We start from the raw sequence: 23,341 nt of genomic DNA on the forward strand, positions 1-23,341 counted from the left end.
GTAGTTGTAGAGGAGCATCATGTTCCTCGAGCGCTTTTCAGGATATTCGGCCTCTGGGTTTGTGAGCTCCGGCCGTCACTGCAGCACAACTTGTATAATTCTGATAAAGAAACTAAATTTAATCAAGATTTAACAGCTCTGATATCCTATTATACTCGTTCCTCCTTTCTACTTTCCTTATATGGTCATCACTTCCTGTTCTCGTTTCTCTGTTGCTGTGGAGGATAATTGTTTCGACTTGTTGCTTGTTATGCCTTGTTATTCAGATGATGCATTACACATGCCGACATATTCACGCCTAAATACATCAGCACATAATTCTGTGGGGATTATTTGAGAAGAAGGAGAGAATGAAGGATGGAGATGACGATTTGAAGAGCACTTCCTTATTACGACTTCTTCGGGTGCATCACCGAGGTGTCTGTTCATTAGGATGAGTGATGAGAGCATTCCTCACCACTGGGTTTAAGACTTTACGTGCTGTATTCCTTTCCATGAAGCCAAGGCAGCCTGACAGTTCACAGACTCCATGAGCTGTAATAGAAGAAACATGAGTGACACCGCCCCCTGTTGGACAATCCTGTAAACACACCCAGGCTGAAGTGCAGGATTTTTGAGAGCAGACACACCCAGAAGAGAACTTCAAGTGCACACAGAGCTGATCAGTGACCAGACACATCTCCAGGAAGTCAATATATAGCAGGAGTTCCCAAACTTTTCCAGGGCAAGGCCCCCAAATGGCGTTAACATTTGACCGAGGCCCCCCTTTTGCAAGATGTCTTTAAAACACATTAAAATACAGACTTCTGAATACATCCCCCCCTTTTTTTTTAAATTAATAATTACCTCTTTCATCTTTACATGACATTAGGAATTGATTGTGTGTGTGTGTGTGTGTGTGTGTGTGTGTGGTTGTCTGAGAGTGAGAATCATGTATTTATTTATTTTTCACACCGAATTGTTGAGGCCCCCGGGCGCCCCCTGGCGGCCCCCACTTTGAAAACCACTGATGTATAGCACGGATTTTCTTCACTCTGAAGAAATCTCTTAACCACCCTGTTAAAAACAAACACACAAACAAACAGAAACAATAGAAACCATCACAGAAATTCTAATGGCTTCCACGACAAACCATAAGCTAACCATTACTCGTCCTTAATGGTATCCACTAGCCATAACATGCCACTGATAGAAGGCAACAAACTACCAATAGAGACCCACAAGGACCATTACAGTTTCCATTAAACACAATGCAATTCACATTATAACCCATTACAAATATTCTATGAGGGTTTCTATTGTTTTTTCCTTCAGCAAGGCAAAATTAGGCTAGCTATGAGATTTATCATACCGGAGGGGAAGAAAATAATTACAAACCAAACACCTGACTACCGTCGCATCCATATTTCATACGTGTGCGAGTGTCTAGTGAGCTTACATGGGAATATTTCTATGATGGCGCTATTTAATTACCTCACTGTTGGAGTCTCAGAGTTGCTTTTAACGTTGTAATAAAATGAGATAATTGGAAATTAATATAGAAAGTGATACTGAACTACATAATGTACTTCTTGTGATTCTCACGGTAAAAATGCTGCGCAAAATCCAGTCAGCACTTAAACAGTCAGCTAGCTAGATTATTCAACATTAGCATACCATCAAGCGATTTATTATGAGGTATTTTATAATTAATTTACACCAGAAAACCATTAAGGTACACCAAATATCAGAATGAACAGAAACCCAGGAGAGTTCGTTAATCTTGGTAACTAAAGTAAAATGATTATAGCTACAACATCGCTGAAAACCACTGGCTGGTCAAAATCGTGCAAATATTTTGCGTTTGATTCGGTCAAACTTGAGCAATAGCTACGAAGAACAAACTGACAGAAATGGCTAGTTTTAGACAGGAATGATCGTTATTTTTAGACCTCACCTGGTTTTTTTGTTGGCAGCCTGATGAATGGCGCCAATTATTTAAACAAAATGGCGTCGCATCAATCCACAGAACTTTCCAGAAGGTGAGTGGTGTAGGGGAGGGGCGGAGTTTACTAGCTGCTGCTGCACTACGCACGACGGTGTCCAATATGGAAACGTTTCAGTGCCGCTGAAGTAACGGGAAAAGCCTTTTAAATAAAAATATTTCCCCGCAGTAATGTCCAATTCTGGATTCGATAACCGAGGGTCATTCAGGTTTATATTAATGTGCTCTTTCTAATATGTTATCGTTTCTATAGTAACAGCTCATGGACAGGAACTTGTAAGACGGACGCTCCACATCAACAGACTTGACATAATACTGAATATGATGTTGAACATGTATGGAAGGAGTCTCCAGTGTCAGCACTTTGTAACAATCAGAAGTAAAGCTGTGACTCAGTTTTCTGACATCTTCAGGACATGAATCCACACTATCAGTAATAAAACACCTTATTCTGAGGGGGGGGGGGGGGGAAGAGACCGGTGAGGTGAAGTCCGTTCAGAGCTGTTAAAATACGTGAGAACAGAAACTAACCCGTTTTGCCAATGATAAATGTAACTATAAAGGGATAAAAAATGTATGATGTCATAATGAATAATAACTGATCACATATACATATGCACAGTGAAATTCTTCTTTCTTCACATACCCCAGCATGTTAGGATCAGCAGGGTCAGCCGTGATACAGCGCCCCCTGGTGCAGAGAGGGTTAAGGGCCTTGCTCAAGGGCCCAACAGTGGCTTGAACCCCCGCCCTTCCGATCAGTTTCCCAGAGCCTTAACCGCCGAGCCACCCCTGCTCCATTCTTTAATTAATAAAAACATGCACTCGCTGGTAAAGTGCTGCGGTAGAAGAGGATTAAGACACTCGGAGACGGCCGGTTATAGGTCTCTTGCTAGTGTGAATGAAGGTTTGCACCATAAGATCCAGTTTTATCGAGATTTCCCAGAAAGATTGTCTTCCGTTACAAAAGGAGAGAACACGAATTCCGAAATGATCCACCAGAACCAATAAACACACGAAACCGTGAACGTTTAAATAGAAATTTGTATTTACAGCAATATTAACATCGAGAAACATGATAAATGCACTAGTAATTTACATCCTCACGCGGATAACAAGTGTGTATCACCCCCTGGTCACGATTTAAAAATCTATTTCACGTTCTATTTGAACAGAGATTGCACACAGATACTTTAACTTCGTGTAGGTCACCTTTTTTTTTTTTTTTTTTTTTTTTAAAAGAACAAGGAACAAGTTCTGAAGGGAATTTGATTTTTTTTTGATTAATTGGAGAGCTCGTTACCAACAAATAAAACCCCAGATCTGACCAGATTACCAGACCAGATCTAAAACGAACAAAAAAAAACAACCCAACAAAATAAAAACACTGAATATTATTAAGAGTCTCGCGTATCCTCATTGAACCTTTACAGCATCAAGTCAACTTCACGGTCCACGAAATTAAAATAATAAACCCAAATACATTAATATAATGTTCATTAAATCGATACGTAATTCACACAGCTACGTCAGAAACATAAAACGACCCGGGGGGGGGGGGGGGGGGGGAGGCGGAAGGGGGAGGGGGGAAGAAATCTTTGGGGAAAAAAGTTTGAAATGTAAATGAATGAGCACTAATCCGGCCATACGTGAGTAAAAATAATTTACACAAGAACAGTAATAATAATTATTATCATAATCAATAATAATCACAAAGTAACACAAACAATTAGCAAAACTTAAGAAATATAAGAATATATAAAAACTCGATTCGTTAACGTTATATGCGAAACTGGTATAAATTATGACGTTATAAACCATCCCTTGAAATATGCTACAAGATTCTGAAAACGAGTGAAAATTATTTATATTTATACGTATTTATATGTTGTTTCAAATATTCCAGCAAACCAAATAACGAAGCGGTCGTATTTTTAGACAGGTTTAGACGACATTTGCTCTGTGTGTGTGTGTGTGTGTGTGTGTGTGTGTGTGAGATGATGAATTTTCGCACGGTTCCACTTTGAATACGTTTAAAATAAACAGAACAGAACAGGAGGAGATGAAACCTCACAGGTCCATGTTTCCAGTCTTATTACAGAGCGAATGTGAGAGTGAGGTGAAGAGACAAAACGAAAACAACGGGGGAATGAATGAGCTGGCCTTACACGAGTACGAATAATTTACATAAAATAAACCGTTTACATAAAAATATAAGAATATGAATTCTTTCATGTCACGCTAAACTGGTATAAATTACGACATTACAGACCATCCCTCAAAGTACGCTACGATGTTTTTAAAACATGGCCGGCTCCACGGATTTTCAGGGGTGAACACTCGATTAGACCGCTTTATCCGTTTATTTATTGGTAATATCGGGGGTGTGTGATCACCACCCCATCGAGTTCCACCTTAAAATAATTACATTTAACATAACAGAGGGAGATATTGGAGTTTTTATGTCTTACTAAAACCTTTACACGTCTAATTTAGTCTGAAACACAGAACCGTTTAACACAGGAAACAGTTCATAAACGCAAAGACGCGCCTCTGATCGATCCTGTGTCATGTTTACAACATACACACTCTGCTTCGTCAGAGGAGTCGTCAGAGGATTCGTCAGAGGAGTCGTCAGAGGATTCGTCAGAGGAGTCGTCAGAGGATTCGTGAGAGGATTCGTCAGAGGAGTCGTCAGAGGAGTCGTCAGAGGAGTCGTCAGAGGATTCGTCAGAGCAGTCGTCAGAGGATTCGTCAGAGGAGTCGTCAGAGGATTCGTGAGAGGATTCGTCAGAGGAGTCGTCAGAGGATTCGTCAGAGGAGTCGTCAGAGGAGTCGTCAGAGGATTCGTCAGAGGATTCGTGAGAGGATTCGTCAGAGGAGTCGTCAGAGGATTCGTCAGAGTCGTCAGAGGATTCGTCAGAGGATTCGTCAGAGGAGTCGTCAGAGGAGTCGTCAGAGGATTCGTCAGAGGATTCGTCAGAGGAGTCGTCAGAGGATTCGTCAGAGGATTCGTCAGAGGAGTCGTCAGAGGATTCGTCAGAGGAGCCGTCAGAGGATTCGTCAGAGGAGCCGTCAGAGGAGTCGTCAGAGGAGCCGTCAGAGGAGTCGTCAGAGGATTCGTCAGAGGAGTCGTCAGAGGATTCGTCAGAGGATTCGTCAGAGGAGTCGTCAGAGGATTCGTCAGAGGAGTCGTCAGAGGATTCGTCAGAGGAGTCGTCAGAGGATTCGTCAGAGGATTCGTCAGTCCGTGTTTCACCATGTACGAGTGTGAGGAAGAAAATATGTTCTAGAAAAAAAAAAAAAGTGCTTTTGTTCAAAGAATAAAAAAGTGGTGGCTTTTCAGTTAAGAGATTACAATTAATAAAATAAAATAAAAATAAAAATAAAAATAAAGAAATAACGATTAAAAAAAGAGAACCCCGCACCCTGCTGGAACAATCGGACGTACCGATCTGTAACGCGGAACAGACGCGATTTAAACACGAAGCCTGACGAAACCTGTTGTGCAAAACCTGTGAGCTACAAAAGCAGATATAAAACATGTGCACTGTATTTACAAATTATAATCACAAGACGGAAGAGGAGGGAAAAAACAGGAGAAATGTGAACGTGAGCTCGAGATTTCTAATACTGCAACCTTCACGTCGAGAAATCGAAGAATCCAGCGAGACGAGATTTATTGCTTCAATCTGCAGAAAACAGATCGTCTGTGCTTGCTGCTTTCAGATTTCATAATCGTCCCGCTCCGACGGAGGACGGCGAGGAGCTCCGTTTCCTGCGCGTCGCTTCTCCGATAAGGCTAAAATGAGCGAGAGAAAAAAATATATTGCAACACTCCTAACGCCGTGAAACAGCTCTGACTTTCCGTTAAAGTGCAATCACAGCTTCCTCTCTCTCTTCCTCTCTCTCTTCCTCTCTCTCTCTCTCGTACCTTTAACAGGACAGAAGGTGATCTTACATCCAGATGGTCAACACGGCATGATATACATTCGCAAAGATGTGTGTGTGTGTGTGTGTGTGTGTGTGTGTGTCTTCGTGTTCCTCTAAACTGCTCGTTTGTTCAGTTTTGATGTTTCACTGAGAAACAGAATGAAGAAAGCTCACGAAGAAACAGAGAAAGTCTCTCAGGACAAAGACAGATATAGAGGACGTAGATGAATCCAGTACACGTGTGTGTGTGTGTGTGTGTGTGTGTGTGTGTGTGTATTTACACTGTGTTACAATTAGTTTCACACGCAAGGTCTGAACATTCAGGTGTGTATCATGTTTTGTTAGCTTCACAGTGTCGCCATGGTGACGGCTGTCCCTCCATCCTCTTCATAAATATTTCTGTGGGATAGAAAGACAAGCTTAAAAATGAAGTAATATTAATAAATGTAAAAATAAAAACAATAACAATTATTTTAAAAAAATGAACTTTTATCTCTAGAGCACCTTTCACGGGTTAAACATGCAGTTGGGTGTGCTCGATAAAGCGGGGAAAAGGGAAAATAAGAAATGTCACAGAAATAAAGTAATAAAATAATTAATACTAAAAATAATAAACCGTAACTTTAAAATAAACACATAATCAAAAGATAAAATAGTAATAGCAAATTAGTTAAAGTAGGGAATTATAGCTACGGGGGGGTGGGGGGGGGGGGGGAACCCCTTCAAATTTAATACAGGTGAAAATCAATCAATCAATCAATCAATCAATCAATAACTGCTCATAACATGTCTAAGAACACAACAAATAAAACTCGAGAAAAGCTAAAGTTCAAAAATAAATCACCAGCATAAATAGTAATAATTTGGTCAAAGGGAATTGTAGCGAAGAAAAAAGGATTACAAGTAAAATGAAATATTTAATACGGATAAATAACGTTGGGTCCGAGTCCACCTGTGTCGAGTCCGAGTCGAGACCAAGTCCTTAACCAGTCGAGTCCGAGTCCAAAAGGGGCCGAGTCGGACTTAAGTCCGAGTCCTTAACGGCCGAGTCCGAGTCGAGTCCGAGTCGAGTCCGAGACGAGTCCAGAATGTAATTAAATTGAAAAAAGATTTGAAATGGCGATGGTAAACTCAACACTGAGCTTTATATGAATATTTTAACCTTCACAAACCCAAGGGCAACATAAACACATGACAAAGCAAAGCAAGAAACAAAGTTTAGAGCAACAACAACAACAACAACAACAACAACAACGACGATAAATACTGTGGGAAAATCTGAATCTTTATTTTAAGTATCTTTGTGTTTAAAGTTTATAGAATGAGAGACTCGGGGAAATATTTGTTTTGAAAAGTAGTTTTTGTTCCTTTTATTTCATGATTTTATTTGTAGCATTTAGGAATTATTATTCTTTTTAGAAATAAAGTGTAGAACATGACTGTAGCTCCCCATTCAAAAAGCACAGGGCAGCTTTTTAAATTCATGCGCTTTATTTTTATTTATTTACTCCCACAAACTTCCATGAACTCCTCCCCCAATCCCCCCCCCGTGAAAGTGGCTCTTTATATGAGAGCATGTGATGTCACTCACCTGATCAGGGCCCATCGGCATCCTCCCCATCATGCCCATGTTCATCTGACCCATGTGACCCGCGTTAGCGCCGTTCATCATCATGGAGCCGTACGGCGTGGCCGAGCCCTGCTGCGCAAACGCTTGTGGTGGATACGAACTGCGCACAAAACACAACCGCTCATCACTACAACTACACAAACCACGCAACATAAACACAGAGAAAGGTATTTATTATTGATAAGTTCCATTAAAAATAAATAAATAAATAGTCCGGTGTGGGCGAGTCCGTGCCCACGATCTCCTCAGACTCCTGCGCTTGTCTGACAGGAGAGGAACCTGACGTGGTTTGATGTGCTGTGTGTTCTGAGATGCTTTTCTGCTCACCACGGGTGTAAAGAGTGATTATACGAGTTACTACAGACTTCCTGTCAGCTCAGACCAGTCTGATCATTCTCCTCTGATCTCTCATCAACTCGGTATTTCATCCTGTTTTTTGTTTTTCGCACCGTTCTGTGTAAACTGTAGAGAGTGTTCCGTGTGAAACTCCCAGGAGATGGACAGTGTTGTGTCAGAGATGTTTCACCTGTTGCGTGACATTCCTCCCTGAGGCCAGCCCTTCATGTCGGGACTCTGGTACATGGGGCCGCCCTGCGGGTGCTGCTGCATCATGGGATTCTGAGGAGGCCCCATGCGGCCTGGCATCATGGCGTTGGGTGGGCTGGGACCTCCGGCGGGGGCGAAAGACGGATCACCTTGCTGGCCCATTCCTGCAGAAACAGATAACGCTTCATGTTTAACATCAGGACTCATCAGGTGCTCTCAGAAATGCCAACGCTAATAACAAGAAACTCCTCGCAGGCAGAACGATGTACACGCTAAACTCCTGTCAAGACACGTATACGCAGAACCGAATGGAAAATCCAGAGATAAAGATAACGCGGATAAATAGAGCTGAATCTATCATACGGACTCGCTTAGTACTAAATCCTGCACGCTGTGATGTTGATCTGTTCCTCACCATAGTTTCCTCCATAGCTGAACTGCTGCTGTCCAGGCTGGCCCATACCCGGCCCCCCCATGCCCTCCATCCCCGTGGGGGCCGTGACGTTGGGCGGAGGACTGAAACCTCCACCTGCTGCCTGCTGCTGCATCAACATCATCATCTTGTGTCTCCGCATCTGCATCTCTCTGCTACGCTGAGCCATCATCTGAGCGTTCAGGAAGCCCGACTAAGAGCGAGAGAGAGAGAGAGAGAGAGAGAGAGAGATCAGTATACAGTATACCGACAGATGTATTAGACTAGAGATCGACCAATAATCGATTTTCCCGATATTTAAACATTTCTCCATAATCGGATATCGGTGTTGTAATGTCGGATTCAACGATAACTCCATCTTGTGGGCATGTTGAGAATTGCGCGCTGAACCATGATTGCAGCACTGAATCTGAGGGGAGACGAGGCTACAATGGTGTGCGGGTAAAGTAAACTTGCTTGGCTTTAATTAATAAACTTTATTAACCATAACAGCCGTTAATGCACAAAGAGAAGTGTTAATAAATGCTTGATATGTAGTTTAAGCAGCTTGGTGCTAAGAAATAGAGACAAACCTCATCTAAGCTTTTATTTATTTAAAAAAAAAAAAGAAGACACTTTAGTGACAGTGCACTTTATTTGACATTGTTTGCACGCTTTCAGACTCCTCTATTTACTGGTGTATAAATAAGAGTTTTGTTGTGTTTTGTATGCGAGGAGGAAGTGAAATTGACAAAACTGCTATAAATAAAACGGTCTGTTCCGTTCAGTGGTGGAGTTATCATCGCGTCAAAAACAGAAGTGAAACAATAAATAAATATCGGTTATCGGGCGCATAAACATGCAGATAATCGGTAATGAAAAAAATCAATATGGGTCGATCTCTATATTAGACATACATCGATTCCGATATCTGATGTTGGCTATCAGTCAGATAGCGCGCTCTACTACTCGTAAGAATGTCTCGTTATAAAAAAAACATGGTGCCAATGCATCACTATAACATATATATTGTGTAGTGTGTGTGGATTTTAAAGCCTCTACCTGGCCTCCCATCCCTGGCTGCATGCCAGGCCTCATGCCAGGGCCTCCACCTCCACCGGGATTCTCCATCTTTATGCCCATGCCCTGCCGAGCCTGGCTCATAAACTGAGGAGAGACGTTAGAATTTAGCTCATGGGCTTTACCGTAATGTACTGCACACACACTCGTGTGTGTGTGTGTGTGTGTGTGTGTGAGAGAGAGAGTTACCTGTTGTCCCTGTAGCCTCTGCTGCAGCTGCAAGCGTGTAGGTTTGGTGGCGCTCATCATCCTTGGTCTCATTATGACAGCGCGCGGATGCCCCATGCCCCCCATCGGCCCCATGCCGCCCATCCCGGGGTAGTTACCCTGCTGCCCCATCTGGTTGAGCATGGGGCTATAGGGCGCAGGGGGAGGCGCACCCTGCATGGGGCTGGCACCGTAACCGGAGGGCATGGGCATGGATGGGGGTCCGGGGTAACCCTGCGGGTACATGGGCTTCTGCTCCATCACCATGGACGGGTCCTGTGCGGGGAAGGGCTCGGGCTGCAGATCTCCACCCTGACCCTACAACAGGAACACAGAGGACTGTGACTCTGAGTGGTGTCGAGTTCTGGATCGTGATTGGTCAGAAGGTGTTTATTGATTAATTCTCTAGAATAGGTTTCTATAGTAACGGCTCATTCACAGGTTTTTGTGAATACTATTGGATGTTTCTGAACATAATTCCGAAGCGTGTGCGTGTGTGTGTGTGTGTGTGTGTGTGTGTGTGTACACACCTGGCTGATGATGTCAGGGATGCCCAGGGCGCGGTCGATCTCCTCCAGAGCTAAAACATCGGTGTTGTTGAGCAGAGAGTCGAGCTGATCTAACAGAGCTCTCTCATCACTCTGACCCTCAGACGTGGACGGAGGAACCAACAACTCATCCAGAGCGTTCCCAAACTGACGCCTACACACACACACACACACACACACGCGATATACAGCACTGAGATACATCACATGCTTTATGCATAAATTTCTATTATTATTTTTTTTCTAAGTACATTAATTCTAAACGTCATATCAACATATGAGGAAAGTTCCTGGTATTCAGAGGCGGGTTAAGCAGCTGGTGAAGTTAACGCCACGTTCAGATAAATCAAAATCACCTGCGTGTGGTTCACGTCTCAGGACATTTTAACAGTGTCTTCGAACACAAGCGCTTAATTTAATTTAAAGGTGACAATTAAAAAAAACTAATGAGGATAGATGAATGAGAAAACGGCAAGCGTTGAAATAAATCTCAATCCATCACTAATATATCACGGCGGCACGAACAGTCCGCGTTCTAACCATCACATTAATCACTGGGTTAATTGAACAAAATGGCTTCCACACTCATTACTCAGCGGCACACAGAATAGCACTCGATCCAGCACACACGGTCCTTTTGCGTTTCACGGTTTGAAGGATAATCTGACCTAGCGCTCATCTGAAAAACTTGAGCACAGTTTTTGCGAGCGTATTTACACACGTTTCAGAATCTGAGGCACGCCTGAGAGTCAGGTACAGCATGGATTACTTTAAACAGCACATCTGTGATGACGGTGTACAGGAGGATTAATGACCTGTTGTCCATCCCCATCATATTGTCCGGCCAGGACGGCGACTGACTGTCTGGACAGTGCTGCTGGCTGAACGGCCCCATCGCCATGCTCAGATCACCGGAGCCTAAAGAGGAACACGTACATAAACACACGCTGCTTCAGTGTGAATCCACCTTAACGATTAGACGAGGAATTAAATTAAACCGCCGTACCCATATCCATCAGCTGTTGCTGCAGCATGGACCTGGTCCCGGGAACGCTGTTGGACCTGTTCACCATGGGTCCTCCTCCCATCATTCCCTTGGAGTTGTAGGACTCGACGGCAGGACGCATGATGGAGGGGCTGCCGGTTGACCGCGGCATTCCCCAGTCTCCAGCCGGGCCCATGGGTGAGCGCTCCGGCATTCCCATTCCCCTGTTCATCATTCCTGCAGGAACGCGAAGGAGATATATACACGCGTCAGCTTCCTGTGGAGTTTTTACTCCAGGATCTTTCATCACCAAATAAAAAAAAGTTTTCACGGGAGAGTTCATTTCATTGAATTGGATTTTTAAAATTTTATTCTGTAATTCCATACATCAATCGATTTTCTGTACCGCGTATCCTTACTGGGTCGAGGGGAACCTGGAGACTATCCCAGGGGGCATAGGGCACAAGAGGGGGGGGGGGGGCGACACCCTAGACGAGGTGCCCTGCTTGGCTTCCAAGATCAGACGTGATCGGACGTTGTCAGGGTGGTATAGATTATGTTCATTTAAAGTAAAGTAGATGGAGTGCTTTACAGACGTCGGTTTTCCGGATAAACTGACACACAATTTACAATTTATTTCCTTTTATTAGCAAAGTTTACTCAATGCTATTATTTCTGATCATTATTAGTTTTAGAGAAACAGGGACTCCTTGAGCTTTAGTTATATTTAACGCTGTCTGGGGGGAAAAAATGCGTGCAGCGTTCTTTCCATTTAAATTTTTTATTTTTTTCCGGTTCTGCAAGTACAAAAGTACGTAGACGTGACTACAGTACTCACAGCGCCTGAGAACACAGCAGAGTAACGGATTAAAAACGCCCGTACCTTCCTCCATTCGCTCGTCTTCAGCGAGCGCTTTATCCTGGCCGAGGTCAGTGATGATGGAGGTCACTTCCGTCAATAAATCTGAGAAATACTTTTATTTCTTGATGCACGAGTTCATAAAGTGCTGAAATCTCATGACAACCGCACCACTCTTTAAAAATCAAAAACATTAAAAAAAGATAGGTCTCCATCACACTTTTCCCATCTTATCTTCATCAGTAGATCGACTTTTTAGATCGACTTTTTTTAGATCGACAGGCCACCTGAGCCGAGCGTAAAAAATTCTATATTTTTGTAATATTTGGGCTTTTTAAGGAGCTGGATGGAAAACATCGTTTTTGTATGCTGCATTAGACATCATGGGAACATAATGGATGATGGAATTACCGTCATCAGCAAACGAATGAGGCTTGTTCCCTCCATCAGGAGCACCTCCTGCATCCCCCTGCTCTGGGAAATCTGCTCCAGAACCCCTCAGGCCTCCGAGGATGGTGTCCAGCTATACGAGGAGAACATACAGAGCTGTTCGATAAGCATTGTAAGAGTTTAGAATTGTAGAAGATCAAAAGTGGCGGAGGTTCACCTCGTCAGGAGGTTCTGATTTGATTTTGCCCTCCATGTTCTCCTGCGCTCCTCTGCTGAGCGGAGTGCCACTGTTCCCCCCGGTGATGCCTTTCCCTTCCAGATCTTCAGGCTTTGGTTTGATGTCGCTGGTCTCTTTGGAGTTGGAGTCGTCCTTGTTGTTGAGAAGGTAATGGAGCAGGGCGTTGGTTTTCTTCTCCTTGGGGCTGTGTTGCTCCTGCTTGGGTTCGGACGTTCCCGAGACTCCTGCTGGTCCTGCGTTGGAGCCTCCCGCGTCTCCTCCAGCGGCGCCAGCTTCTTGTCCGAGCACCGCCTTACCCGTTGCCTCAGCGGTGATTTTCGCAACTTCGTCAGGTGTGTTTCCATTCTGGAGCAGCTTGTGGAGGATCTTGTGCTTTTTCTGGAGCGACGCTGTGTAGTGAGAAGAACCCAGAGCTTCAGAGGGTCCTCCTCCTGCCGCTCCAAGAACCTGGCTCTGATTGGTGGATGAAGAGACGGAAGACGGACTCGTCACGCATCCCGGTTCCTTACCTTCCAAGTTACCTCCTGTGGGAGGTCCAGGAGGTCCACTTCCAACCCCGAGTCCCAGCTCCTCGGTCGGTGAGGTGAGGAGCTGGAGTAACTTCTTGTGTCCCTTTCCATCTGGAATCTTCCGAGGAGGTTCTGATGAAGCATTCCCAGCGTCGCTGGTCGCTTCCCCGGACTCTTTGCTGCCTCCACCAGCCTGGCTGTCGGGTCGGTCCGCACTGCTGCTCTCTGCTTGGTGGGTGTGGCCGTGGTGATGGTGGTGGTGCAAGGGGTGATGCTGATCTCCAGGTCCATGACTGTAGGCTCCTGCTGGGCTTTTGGAGTCCCCATGTCCTGGCTTACAAGGAGGTTGGGAGGAGGATGACGAGGAGTGGATACTTGGAGAGCAGTCGGGTTTGTGTGCTGTAGAAGGGGACGTCAGGGTGGATGGCAGGGAGGCGCCTACTCCTTCACTGATGGCCTGAAGAGCATTGAGAGAGCTGCTGGAAAAGGTGGTTCCACCTCCACCTCCCGATGAAGCTCCTACACTGCCCGGACCCATGGGAGAATGGATGCCTGTAAACAAGACGACGAAGATGAAACGTCAATATAAACGTTAGCATATCAGCAATCCTGTTTTGACGCCCTTTTCAGTTACCTCCTGGAGAAAACTGGCTGGACGCCATTTTTGGACTTCCTCTGTTGCGTGGAGACATGAGGAGACCCTGCTGAGGTCCGTTTAGACCCGGGCTGCCTTGAGACGGACTATTCGTGCCTCCGAGCCCGTAGCCTCCCGAGGCCTGGAACAGAGGCTGCTGATGCTGATGCTGCATCCCAGGACCAGGGTGATTCATCGGATTCATCTGAGCCATAGGATTCATTGGATTCATTTGACCCATTTGACTCATCTGATTCATCTGCATCATTCGATTGCCCATGCTGCCCCCATACATGGACCCCCCACCACCCATGTGACCCATGTGCCCCATGTCCTTCATGCCATAACCCCGATTCATACCCATCCCTCCCATACCACTCATGCCCCCCATCCCCATGCCTCCACCAGGACCCATGTTCATTTGGCCGTTGGGGTTAGCGCCCCCCATGCCCTGCTGCCTCATGCCCCCAGTTTGGTTGGTGCGACAGCCATTGGGCTCCCTGCGAAGATGAAACAAGGAACTCTTATTAACGTCCAGCTGATGTACGACGGCGTGTACATGTGTGTGTTTACGCGAAGTCTACGTGAAGCGTGTACGACTGAGTCACCTCTGTAACAGGTGGGTAGATATGAAGCCCTGGGGCTCGTTGGTCATCGGGTTGCGGTAGAGCTTGCTTTTGGTCTGCGCTGTGACTGGGGTGCCATCTGATAACGAAAATCTGTACACGGGGGTCTCTGCATGACCATGAAGATAGGCTGAGAAACGAGAGAGAGAGAGAGAGAGAAACTGAGTAAACACATAGACCATCAAAGTTTTATGAAGTTTCTTTGTTTTCACACGAAAGAGAGAAGAACATCTTAATTATCATGATGTTTAACAGTTTGGCACACGCCCACAAGTTACAAGGTGGCGCAAGATGGCGGTGTACCTTCTCTTGCCTTCAATGCTATTGAACCGTACTGTATTGTGGTACCGTACTGACCCTCATGGTAGTGCCGTTTATTTGACCAGGGCTGTCCATCACTGTGCTGTAAAAACATCTGTATACAGCGTCTCAGCAGGTCCTCCCAACCTGGACGCATGGAGGCACGCAGGGAATTCTGGTCTATCTGAATCAGTTTGCCTGTTTAAACACACACACACACACACACACACACACACACGTGTATAAAGCTGTTGTATAATGAATGTTGTATATTCCGGTTACTAAAGTCACTATAAATCTACACGGTATCATATATAGCATATCTATTGCAAATCACATTGGATTCATTTGATTCATTTTGTCCATTTAATTCAACTGATTCATATATACTGTATTATACAGCAATCTATCAGGAATCGCACGGGATTCATTTGATTCATTTATACAGTATAAGATAAATATATTGCAAACCCCATCAGATTCATTCATTTCATCTGGTTCATTTGACGCAACTGATTCATCTATCCTGTACCGTACAGCAATTTAACCTGAATTCATTTGGATTAAATTGAATCAAGTTCTTCATTTGACTCATGTAATTAATCTATACTGTGTTATATAGACATCAATCGCATATTCCACTGGATTCATTTGATTCATCTGGCTCATTTGCTCCACTTCCCAGGTTTTTTTGTTTTGTTTTTTTAAACATAGGTGATGTCAAGTGACTCATCTGCCATTTTTTATTGGGGGGGGGGGGGGGGGGGGGGGTTCTAGATAGAAATCCATCACCTCTCTCACTGGATTCATTTGATTCATCTGGTCTATTTGATTCATCTGGTTTATTTGACTCAGTTGATTCATATATGAGAACCAGTACTATCTAACCTGAATTCCATTTATTCAGATTTTCTACATCAAATGCAGTAAGTTTAGGAGTTGACAGACAGGTGAAGGAAAATAAACAAAACGTTAATATGTAGAATTTTATGACTTTAAATCGCAATATTTCGGAGGTGTTCTGACCTGAGGGATCGTGTTTGGTGTTGAAGCTCTCTGTTCTCTCCAACGTAGTCACACGTCGTGCCACGCAGATCATACATGACTGCAGGTCTGAAAAACACACACACACACACACACACACACACACACACACACACACACACACACACACACACACACACACAACAATAACCAACAATAAACACAAACAATAAACACCGTGTGTTATAGTAAAATAATGCGTGTAGATGAGTGAAGTTGATTATTTTCCTATAACAGCACGTCCCCATGTGTTCTATTCCTCTTACACCACAGCAATTTTCTGATGATAATTTTTCATTTATTAAAGAACACGTCACACTTTTACATCCATTTAATGTGCGGCGACTCGGCGAAACATGCCAGTACCTGTTCTCACTGGCGTTCTAGCAGCTATAAACAGTCCGTACCTTCTCCCTCCTCCATCATGGCTTTCGGCTGTGTGAGGGCGAAACACTGCATGGTCTCGTAGCGGGGCGTCCCGGGGTTCTCCTCGGCCGGACCGGCGCCGAACTTCACCAGCATGCGGCAGTTAAAGGTGTGGCTCTTCTGTCGAGGAGCTTCTCCTCCCCACGCCATGCTGTTCACTGAGGAACCAGAGAGACGGGCGAGAGACGGATGAATAAACAGAATTTTGTTCACGCTACAGGAGGATTACAGCATTGTTATTACTATTACAGCATTAAATACTCATTAAATAAAAACATTTAAATAAAAAAGACCAGAAAAGAAATATGAAATACATGTACAGGAAATGTGCATAAAGGGTTAGGGATGTACAAAATATTCAGTATCCCTCCATCCATCCTTCTGACAGGAGGATAACATACAGAGGGACAGAAGGACAGAAAAACAGACAGAAGGATGGACAGAAGGAGGGACAGACAGGATAAAGGACAGAGGCACGGGTTAGGGCTAGAATATTTATATTTGTGCAGGAATGTATGTGTATCCACACGTGTGTGCAGATATCTGTGTGTGTATACATCTGCTCGAGTGTATACAGTGTGGGCGTATATGTACATCTCTGTGTGTTTCCGTGTGAGTGTGTGTGTGTGCGCACGTTTCCGTGTGTGTGTGCGTTTCCATGTGTGTGTGCGTGCGTTTCAGTGTGTGTGCGTTTCTGTGTGTGTGTGTGTGTGTGGGCGCGCGTGTTTCCGTGTGCGTGCGTTTCCGTGTGTGTGTGTGTGCGTTCCCGTGTGTGTGTGTGTGTGTGTGTGCGTGTGCGCGTGTGTGTTTCCGTGTGTCCAACCGTTATTCCGAGGCAGGTTCTTGTGGAAGTCGTCTCGGTCGTCGTCGTGCAGGATGTTGTAGACGCTGGTGTTAATCAGCTCCTCCTGCGTGTACTGCAGGTACTGAGTGACGTTATCGGACACGAACACGATGCTCCCCTCTCTGTTCACCACAAACAGGAAGCCGTCCAGTGCCTAAGGAATCATGGGAAACGGAGTCTGAGTGTTCAGGCGTCACTCAGAGTACACGCAAGGGATAAAAGAGGATTTAGAGTGTGTGTGTGTGTGTCTGCTGAGTCTCACCTGGAGTAACAGAGGTCCGAGGTGGTCCTTATCGATGACCCCCTGACCCGTGGAGGACACGTCGGCTTTTTGGACGTCGTCATCGCTCGACGAGGCTTTCCCTGTTCCAATCCACACAAACACAAAAATAGTTTTAAGAACTGTTGCTCTTTGATGAAAATATTTTGCTATTGCTCCTAACGTATCGAGCGTTAGTGCGTGTCTACGGTAGATGATGCTCTGCAGTGGCTGAGCTGCATTACTGGAAGATTTAGGGCACGCTGCAGTTACGAGGCGCTCTTTCACCGTTCAGTCGCCATTCTGTGCTCTCCGTGAGCCTTTCGCCTTTTATGGAGTTTTGTAGGCGTGGCTAAATGTAAATGCCGTGTTTGTCTTTAGCAATTTATGGATGATTGGCATTTATCCACATACTTGAGTACAAAGAGCTAAACTTTTGTGGCGGTTAAATTCTTTGTTCGGTTTTAGCAAAGTGTTTAAAAAAGGTTCCGTAAAAGACGACGATCAGGACGTTTGAATTGGCAAAGCGCTATTTATCTACAACTCAGGTCTGATCATCTGGGACTGATACTGTTGATTATCAGAATGATTAACTCCTTAAAATAAGTATTAGTGATCATTTTGATATCGAACGGGCCCAGCATATTGTGTGACATGGTGTCGATGCGCTTTCAATAATTCCTCAGCAACCAGAATAGGACAAAAATAAAATATTAAACATCGATGCTTATAACTGTCTCATTATTGTCATTTTCAGGGCCACTGTGTAATCTCTTATTCTGGTGTAAAGTCTTTCCAGTAGGTCATTACGAGAAATAAAGGTGTGTGTGTGTCCAGTAGGGGGCAGTGCAGTCCGCTCTGGTGTGTGTGTGTGTGTGTGTGTGTGTGTGTGTGTGAGATCGAGGAAGAGGGAGAGGTGAGGCGAGAGGAGGTGAGACAGCCGAGCAGGTAGACATGTCGCCTGGCGAGTCTGTATTCAGGAAGTGAGACGGGTCTGAAAGCGAGCAGAATGATTTCACCTGATGAGATCCCTGGAGGTGTGAGAGCAGAGCTCGCGAGTGGAGAGGAAGGAGACGAGAGGACGAGACCACAGAAACGGACTTTCGTGATAGAAAAATCTTTCTACTTAGACACATTATTATTATTATTATTATTATTATCATCATCATCATCATCAGGACAAATCTGTGAGCATTGTATTTGACCAATCACTGACCTACACTATTTTTAGCCCCGCCCACAATTCCCTTTTGGTTCTCGTGGTACGGAAACCGAATTCAGCGCAAATAACTGTAATGATGTGAGATCGTGGGTTTGTTTCTGAACACCACTAACCTGTGAAAGAGTGCTGAGAGAGAGAGAGAGAGAGCGAGAGAGAGAGAGAGAGAGAGGGAGAGAGAGCGAGCCTCTTCATTATTCACTTCCTGTAACCATGGCAACCGCCACCATAAAGTCCGAGGCAGCTGTACGGCTCTCGTCGAGCCTCTCCACATGGTTTAGCTTCTCCACCACTCCTCCTCCTCTCACCCTGACCATCACGCTCACTCAATCACTCTCATCCTCCTCCTCCTCCTCCTCCTCCTCCTCACTTCCTCTCCAACACGCTCGTTTTGACTTTACGGTTTTAAAAAAAAAACATCGTTTAATATAAATCGAAACCTGGCTGATTATCTGCAGGAATCTGGTTCATGATCAGATCCTAGCACATGACGAGCGTGGACATGTGACCTGCTGATTTAACACCCAGAGAAATGCAGGAATCAGAAACTCTTTACAGAAGGACCGCGCAGGCGATGTTCACATCATTTCACTGAAGCCTTACGAACAGTTTTATTTCAGCATCGCTGATCCCATACTTTTCACTAATTAAAGAACATTCTGGAATAAATATTGGCACTCAGTTACCCTGCAGTCGCACGAGCAGTGCCAAAGTCGTGACGCTTAGAAGTTGTCGCTTGTGGGCGTGGCCTATCCAGACTGTTATGTTATGATGAAATAATAAAAAAAATAAAAATAGTAGCTATACGTCAGTAATAATGTAAACGAGTTAAACCCACGTTAAACAACGCAGTGATCAGTGTCAAATTTCTGTCACGCGCTCGGATTCATGCTAGCTTTGTTCTCGGATTAGATTAGCAACGCGGTCTAACTGTACTGGCTACACACACTCACAGGACAGACAGACAGACAGACAGACAGACAGACAGACAATGCCAAGCTATTATCAGCGCATCAGTAGTGTAATGAAGAGTCCATTCCTGCACCTGCCCACTGAGTTCCCCAGCTGTGTGTGCTGGCTCGAGAGCTCGGTGCTGATGAGAGAGACGACACTCTCACTGTACACCTGATATTGCACACGCGCCACTACAGAAGTATTGGCACCCCTGCTAAATACAGATATGAGAAGAGCTGCTGAAAATATGATCTGTGGGAAAAGACCCACTATTCTGCGGAATAAACACATTATTATTATTATTAATATTATTATTATTATTAATTATTACACTATATTGTAATAATGTTAAAAAAGGGAAATTTAAAAGTAGAAATTACTCTCTTCAGGGTGTATAATAGTTCATATATTATTTTAATTTCTCCTGTTCGTTCGGACATTTCCTGCTGTTATTCCTTTAATATTCTGCTGAACCATTTGGTTTGTGGAAAACTAATCTATTACATTTATCAGATCATATTTGTTGATCTACGTAACAAATGGAATGTTTTCAAAAATAATATCTGCAGTATTCTGTATTCTTTCTGGATCTCAGAAATCAAATGATTCCAATTATCTTTTAATGTGTATTACACACTGCTCACATATAATAAATCTGTATAGAAAAAAATATACGTCTTAAACGATACAAGCCACTTGATATTTGACCATTTATGGACATTGTAACACTTTATAAAATAATAAACGAAATTGTGCTGGGATGTGACATCACTGCACGTTTCAGCAGGAATAAATCTCCACAGTTTATAGATGTAATGTAGGGATAGTTTGGGGTTGGCTATTTGACCCAGCTGGAATGTTTAAAGCATCATATACAGTATCGTCGTTAACGTGCTTTTCTCATTTCCAAAACGTTTTAATTCCGTTAAAACAAATGAAAAGTAAGGCATGAAAATGACTCAATCTCTGAAATCAGTCCATTTTCTTTTTTCAAATCCCAAACACTGTGTCCCCGAAGCAGCGCTTCTATATGATACGCACACACGTCCTGATATACGTCCTCACGTGGAATCTACACGTTATTTTCGAGGGCGCAGACAAGAAGTGCGAAGAAAAATGAATAATTCCACAAGAATAATGTACAGTATATAAATGATTACATCTGCCAGAGGGATTCATTTATACTAATTCATAAAGGACTTTTTATTTTTCTCCCCCTGTACTGTTTATTATTATTATTATTATTATTATTAACTATATGTTTACGCAGACCAATAAATCTTTAGCTTTGTCGTGGAGGTGGAGCGATAGTGGATGTTCCAGACACCGATAACTAACCGAGCGGTGCTCACCTGCCGACCCATTAATCCACCGATAATTATTCAAACTGATACTGAATGAAAACACTCGGGGTAAAATATATTGCTGGGTTTTATTACAAAAATAAACAGTACTGGCTGTACCGTGAAAAGGCACTTTTAAAAAATGTAATCAATATATAAATATTAATACTGTATCTATTAATAAATATTAAAGTAAGTAAATGATATACATTCAAAATGAATGAAAAAACACTTAAAATAACACAACAAAATGAGTCAGTGATGGTTTCTATTTGCCTCTAGAGGCCGCTGTCGTACCGTATAATGACGGCGGACCCTTCTCAGCCGCACCCACGCCTTCTCTCGCAGTCCCAGCAATCGTTATCGGTGCGATTAATCGGCAAAATTGATCAATGGGGCGACCTTTAACTTGTGTTATTATTATTATTATTATTATTATTATTATTATTATACCTTATTCTACATCAATTTTGCACTTTCGGTAATAAAGCAGAAAACCAGCCCCTCCTACAAATTTTTGAAAGAAACTGGACAATAAAGAATGGTATTAATTTTAGCTACGTGACGTGCATTTTGTCCGGTTGTACTTTGTAAAGTGAATCCGACCCGAGGTAGTTTTGAATAACTCCTTTATTAATGAATAATAAATAAGCAGTTTGGATGCTAGCACGCTACGCAGCCCCACCTTGCTCTTTGATCTGTCGGATCTGCCGCACCGTCTCCTTCAGGATGGCGCACTTGTCCGGTTTGACGTTGAAGCTGTCGATGTCGCTCAGGTTGGCCGAGATCAGCTCGGCCAACTCCTCGATGTATTTGCTCTCCTGCTCTCGCCGCCGCTTCTCGCACCTGCAGGGGGCGCAAGAGCAAACCGTCAACCTTCAACAGCCCCACACAGCCACGTTAAATTGTTCACGGCTCGTTTATACAAGGCGTGGTCGTACCCGAGGCCGGGCGTGTCGCAGGTGGATAGACTGCGTTTGCGATCGGGGCACAGAGGCTCCATGGAGTTTTCCCCCACACCGCTCATCTTCTACACATATCAGCACCTAGAGAGAGAGAGAGAGAGAGAGAGAGAGTCACACCACAGCGCTGCTGAATTCTGATTTAAAAGATCGTTAATATGTAACGTGTATGGAAGGAGTCTCCAGTGTCAGAGGTAAAGCTGTAGCTTTAAGTTTTCCCACATCTTCAGGACAGAGATGTTTACACTTCATTAAACCATTGTTTTTTTTTGGGAGGGAAAGAAAGCTGCTGGTGATGGAACAGCTTTTTATAGATGCTGAGAACTTTAGGTGTAACTAAAAACGGATAAAAATGATGTTATATGCTTTAATAAATAAAATATTTGAAACATTTGCAAATCACTGTGGTGTAAGAGGAATACAACACTTGCTGATTTGATATAATATTGTTGCGCGCACACACACACACGCACACGCACGCACGCACACACACACACGCACGCACGCACACACACGCACACACACACACACACACGCACGCGCACACCCCTCACCTCTTCAGCAGTGTTTTATTACAAGCTTCTGCTTTGTCGAGCTTCACATCCTGAAACACAAACGAGAAGAAAGCAGAGTCTGAGACACAGGAACTTTGTGGAACCTGGTTCTCTTCATCAGTGTGTAATGTGACGTGACGATAAGGGTGTGTGTGTGTGTGTGTGTGTGTGTGTGTGTGTGTGTGTGTGTGTGTGTGTGTGAGGAAGGTGTTGCTTGTTTAGAGAGAGGATGAACATGAATGATTTAGGACAGTGAGGAGGAGGAGGAGGATGAAGAGGAGGATGAAGAGGAGGAGGATGAAGAGGAGGAGGAGGATGAAGAGGAGGAGGAGGAGGAGGATGAAGAGGAGGAGGATGAAGAGGAGGAGGAGGATGAAGAGGAGGAGGAGGAGGAGGATGATGAAGAGGAGGAGGAGGAGGATGAAGCCCACAGCAGCAGCAGAGTCTCTCATAACTAATGATGTTTGTTTGTCTAGAGATCCATTAGGCAGATGTTTACACACGTCAAGCACCTCTGTCTCACTCACTCAGAGAGAGAGAGAGAGACAGACAGACAGGAGAGAGAGAGAGAGGAGAGAGAGACAGACAGACAGGAGAGAGAGAGAGAGAGAGAGGAGAGAGAGAGACAGACAGACAGGAGAGAGACAGAGAGAGACAGACAGACAGGAGAGAGAGAGAGGAGAGAGAGAGACAGACAGACAGGAGAGAGAGAGAGAGAGAGAGAGAGAGACAGACAGACAGGAGAGAGAGAGAGAGAGAGGAGAGAGAGAGACAGACAGACAGGAGAGAGAGAGAGAGAGAGAGAGAGAGACAGCATAAGAGAGACAGAGGGAAAGAGAGAGGTAATCAAAGAAA

General features: G+C 44.1%; 1 protein-coding gene across 1 annotated transcript in view; it reads right to left on the bottom strand.

Annotated features, from left to right (window-relative positions):
- Nucleotides 1-4,909: 4,909 nt before the first annotated feature.
- The window catches only part of LOC128619334 (nuclear receptor coactivator 3-like), a 50,653-nt gene continuing 32,221 nt past the window's right edge, over nt 4,910-23,341 (bottom strand). The window contains exons 3-23 of the mRNA XM_053643465.1: nt 22,487-22,536; nt 21,912-22,016; nt 21,656-21,816; nt 17,458-17,558; nt 17,175-17,349; nt 16,333-16,509; nt 15,908-15,994; nt 14,939-15,079; nt 14,564-14,711; nt 13,956-14,455; nt 12,792-13,873; nt 12,596-12,707; nt 11,347-11,562; nt 11,156-11,258; nt 10,323-10,494; nt 9,775-10,110; nt 9,568-9,672; nt 8,509-8,719; nt 8,074-8,257; nt 7,509-7,647; nt 4,910-6,316 (exon numbers count right to left, since the gene is read on the bottom strand). Coding sequence (XP_053499440.1) covers nt 6,305-6,316; nt 7,509-7,647; nt 8,074-8,257; nt 8,509-8,719; nt 9,568-9,672; nt 9,775-10,110; nt 10,323-10,494; nt 11,156-11,258; nt 11,347-11,562; nt 12,596-12,707; nt 12,792-13,873; nt 13,956-14,455; nt 14,564-14,711; nt 14,939-15,079; nt 15,908-15,994; nt 16,333-16,509; nt 17,175-17,349; nt 17,458-17,558; nt 21,656-21,816; nt 21,912-21,997 — 4,248 coding nt within the window. The 5' untranslated portion in view covers nt 21,998-22,016; nt 22,487-22,536 and the 3' untranslated portion in view covers nt 4,910-6,304. The remainder of the gene's footprint in view (nt 6,317-7,508; nt 7,648-8,073; nt 8,258-8,508; nt 8,720-9,567; nt 9,673-9,774; nt 10,111-10,322; nt 10,495-11,155; nt 11,259-11,346; nt 11,563-12,595; nt 12,708-12,791; nt 13,874-13,955; nt 14,456-14,563; nt 14,712-14,938; nt 15,080-15,907; nt 15,995-16,332; nt 16,510-17,174; nt 17,350-17,457; nt 17,559-21,655; nt 21,817-21,911; nt 22,017-22,486; nt 22,537-23,341) is intronic.

Source organism: Ictalurus furcatus, chromosome 15 (genome assembly GCF_023375685.1).
Source record: "Ictalurus furcatus strain D&B chromosome 15, Billie_1.0, whole genome shotgun sequence".
Taxonomy (NCBI): domain Eukaryota; kingdom Metazoa; phylum Chordata; class Actinopteri; order Siluriformes; family Ictaluridae; genus Ictalurus; species Ictalurus furcatus.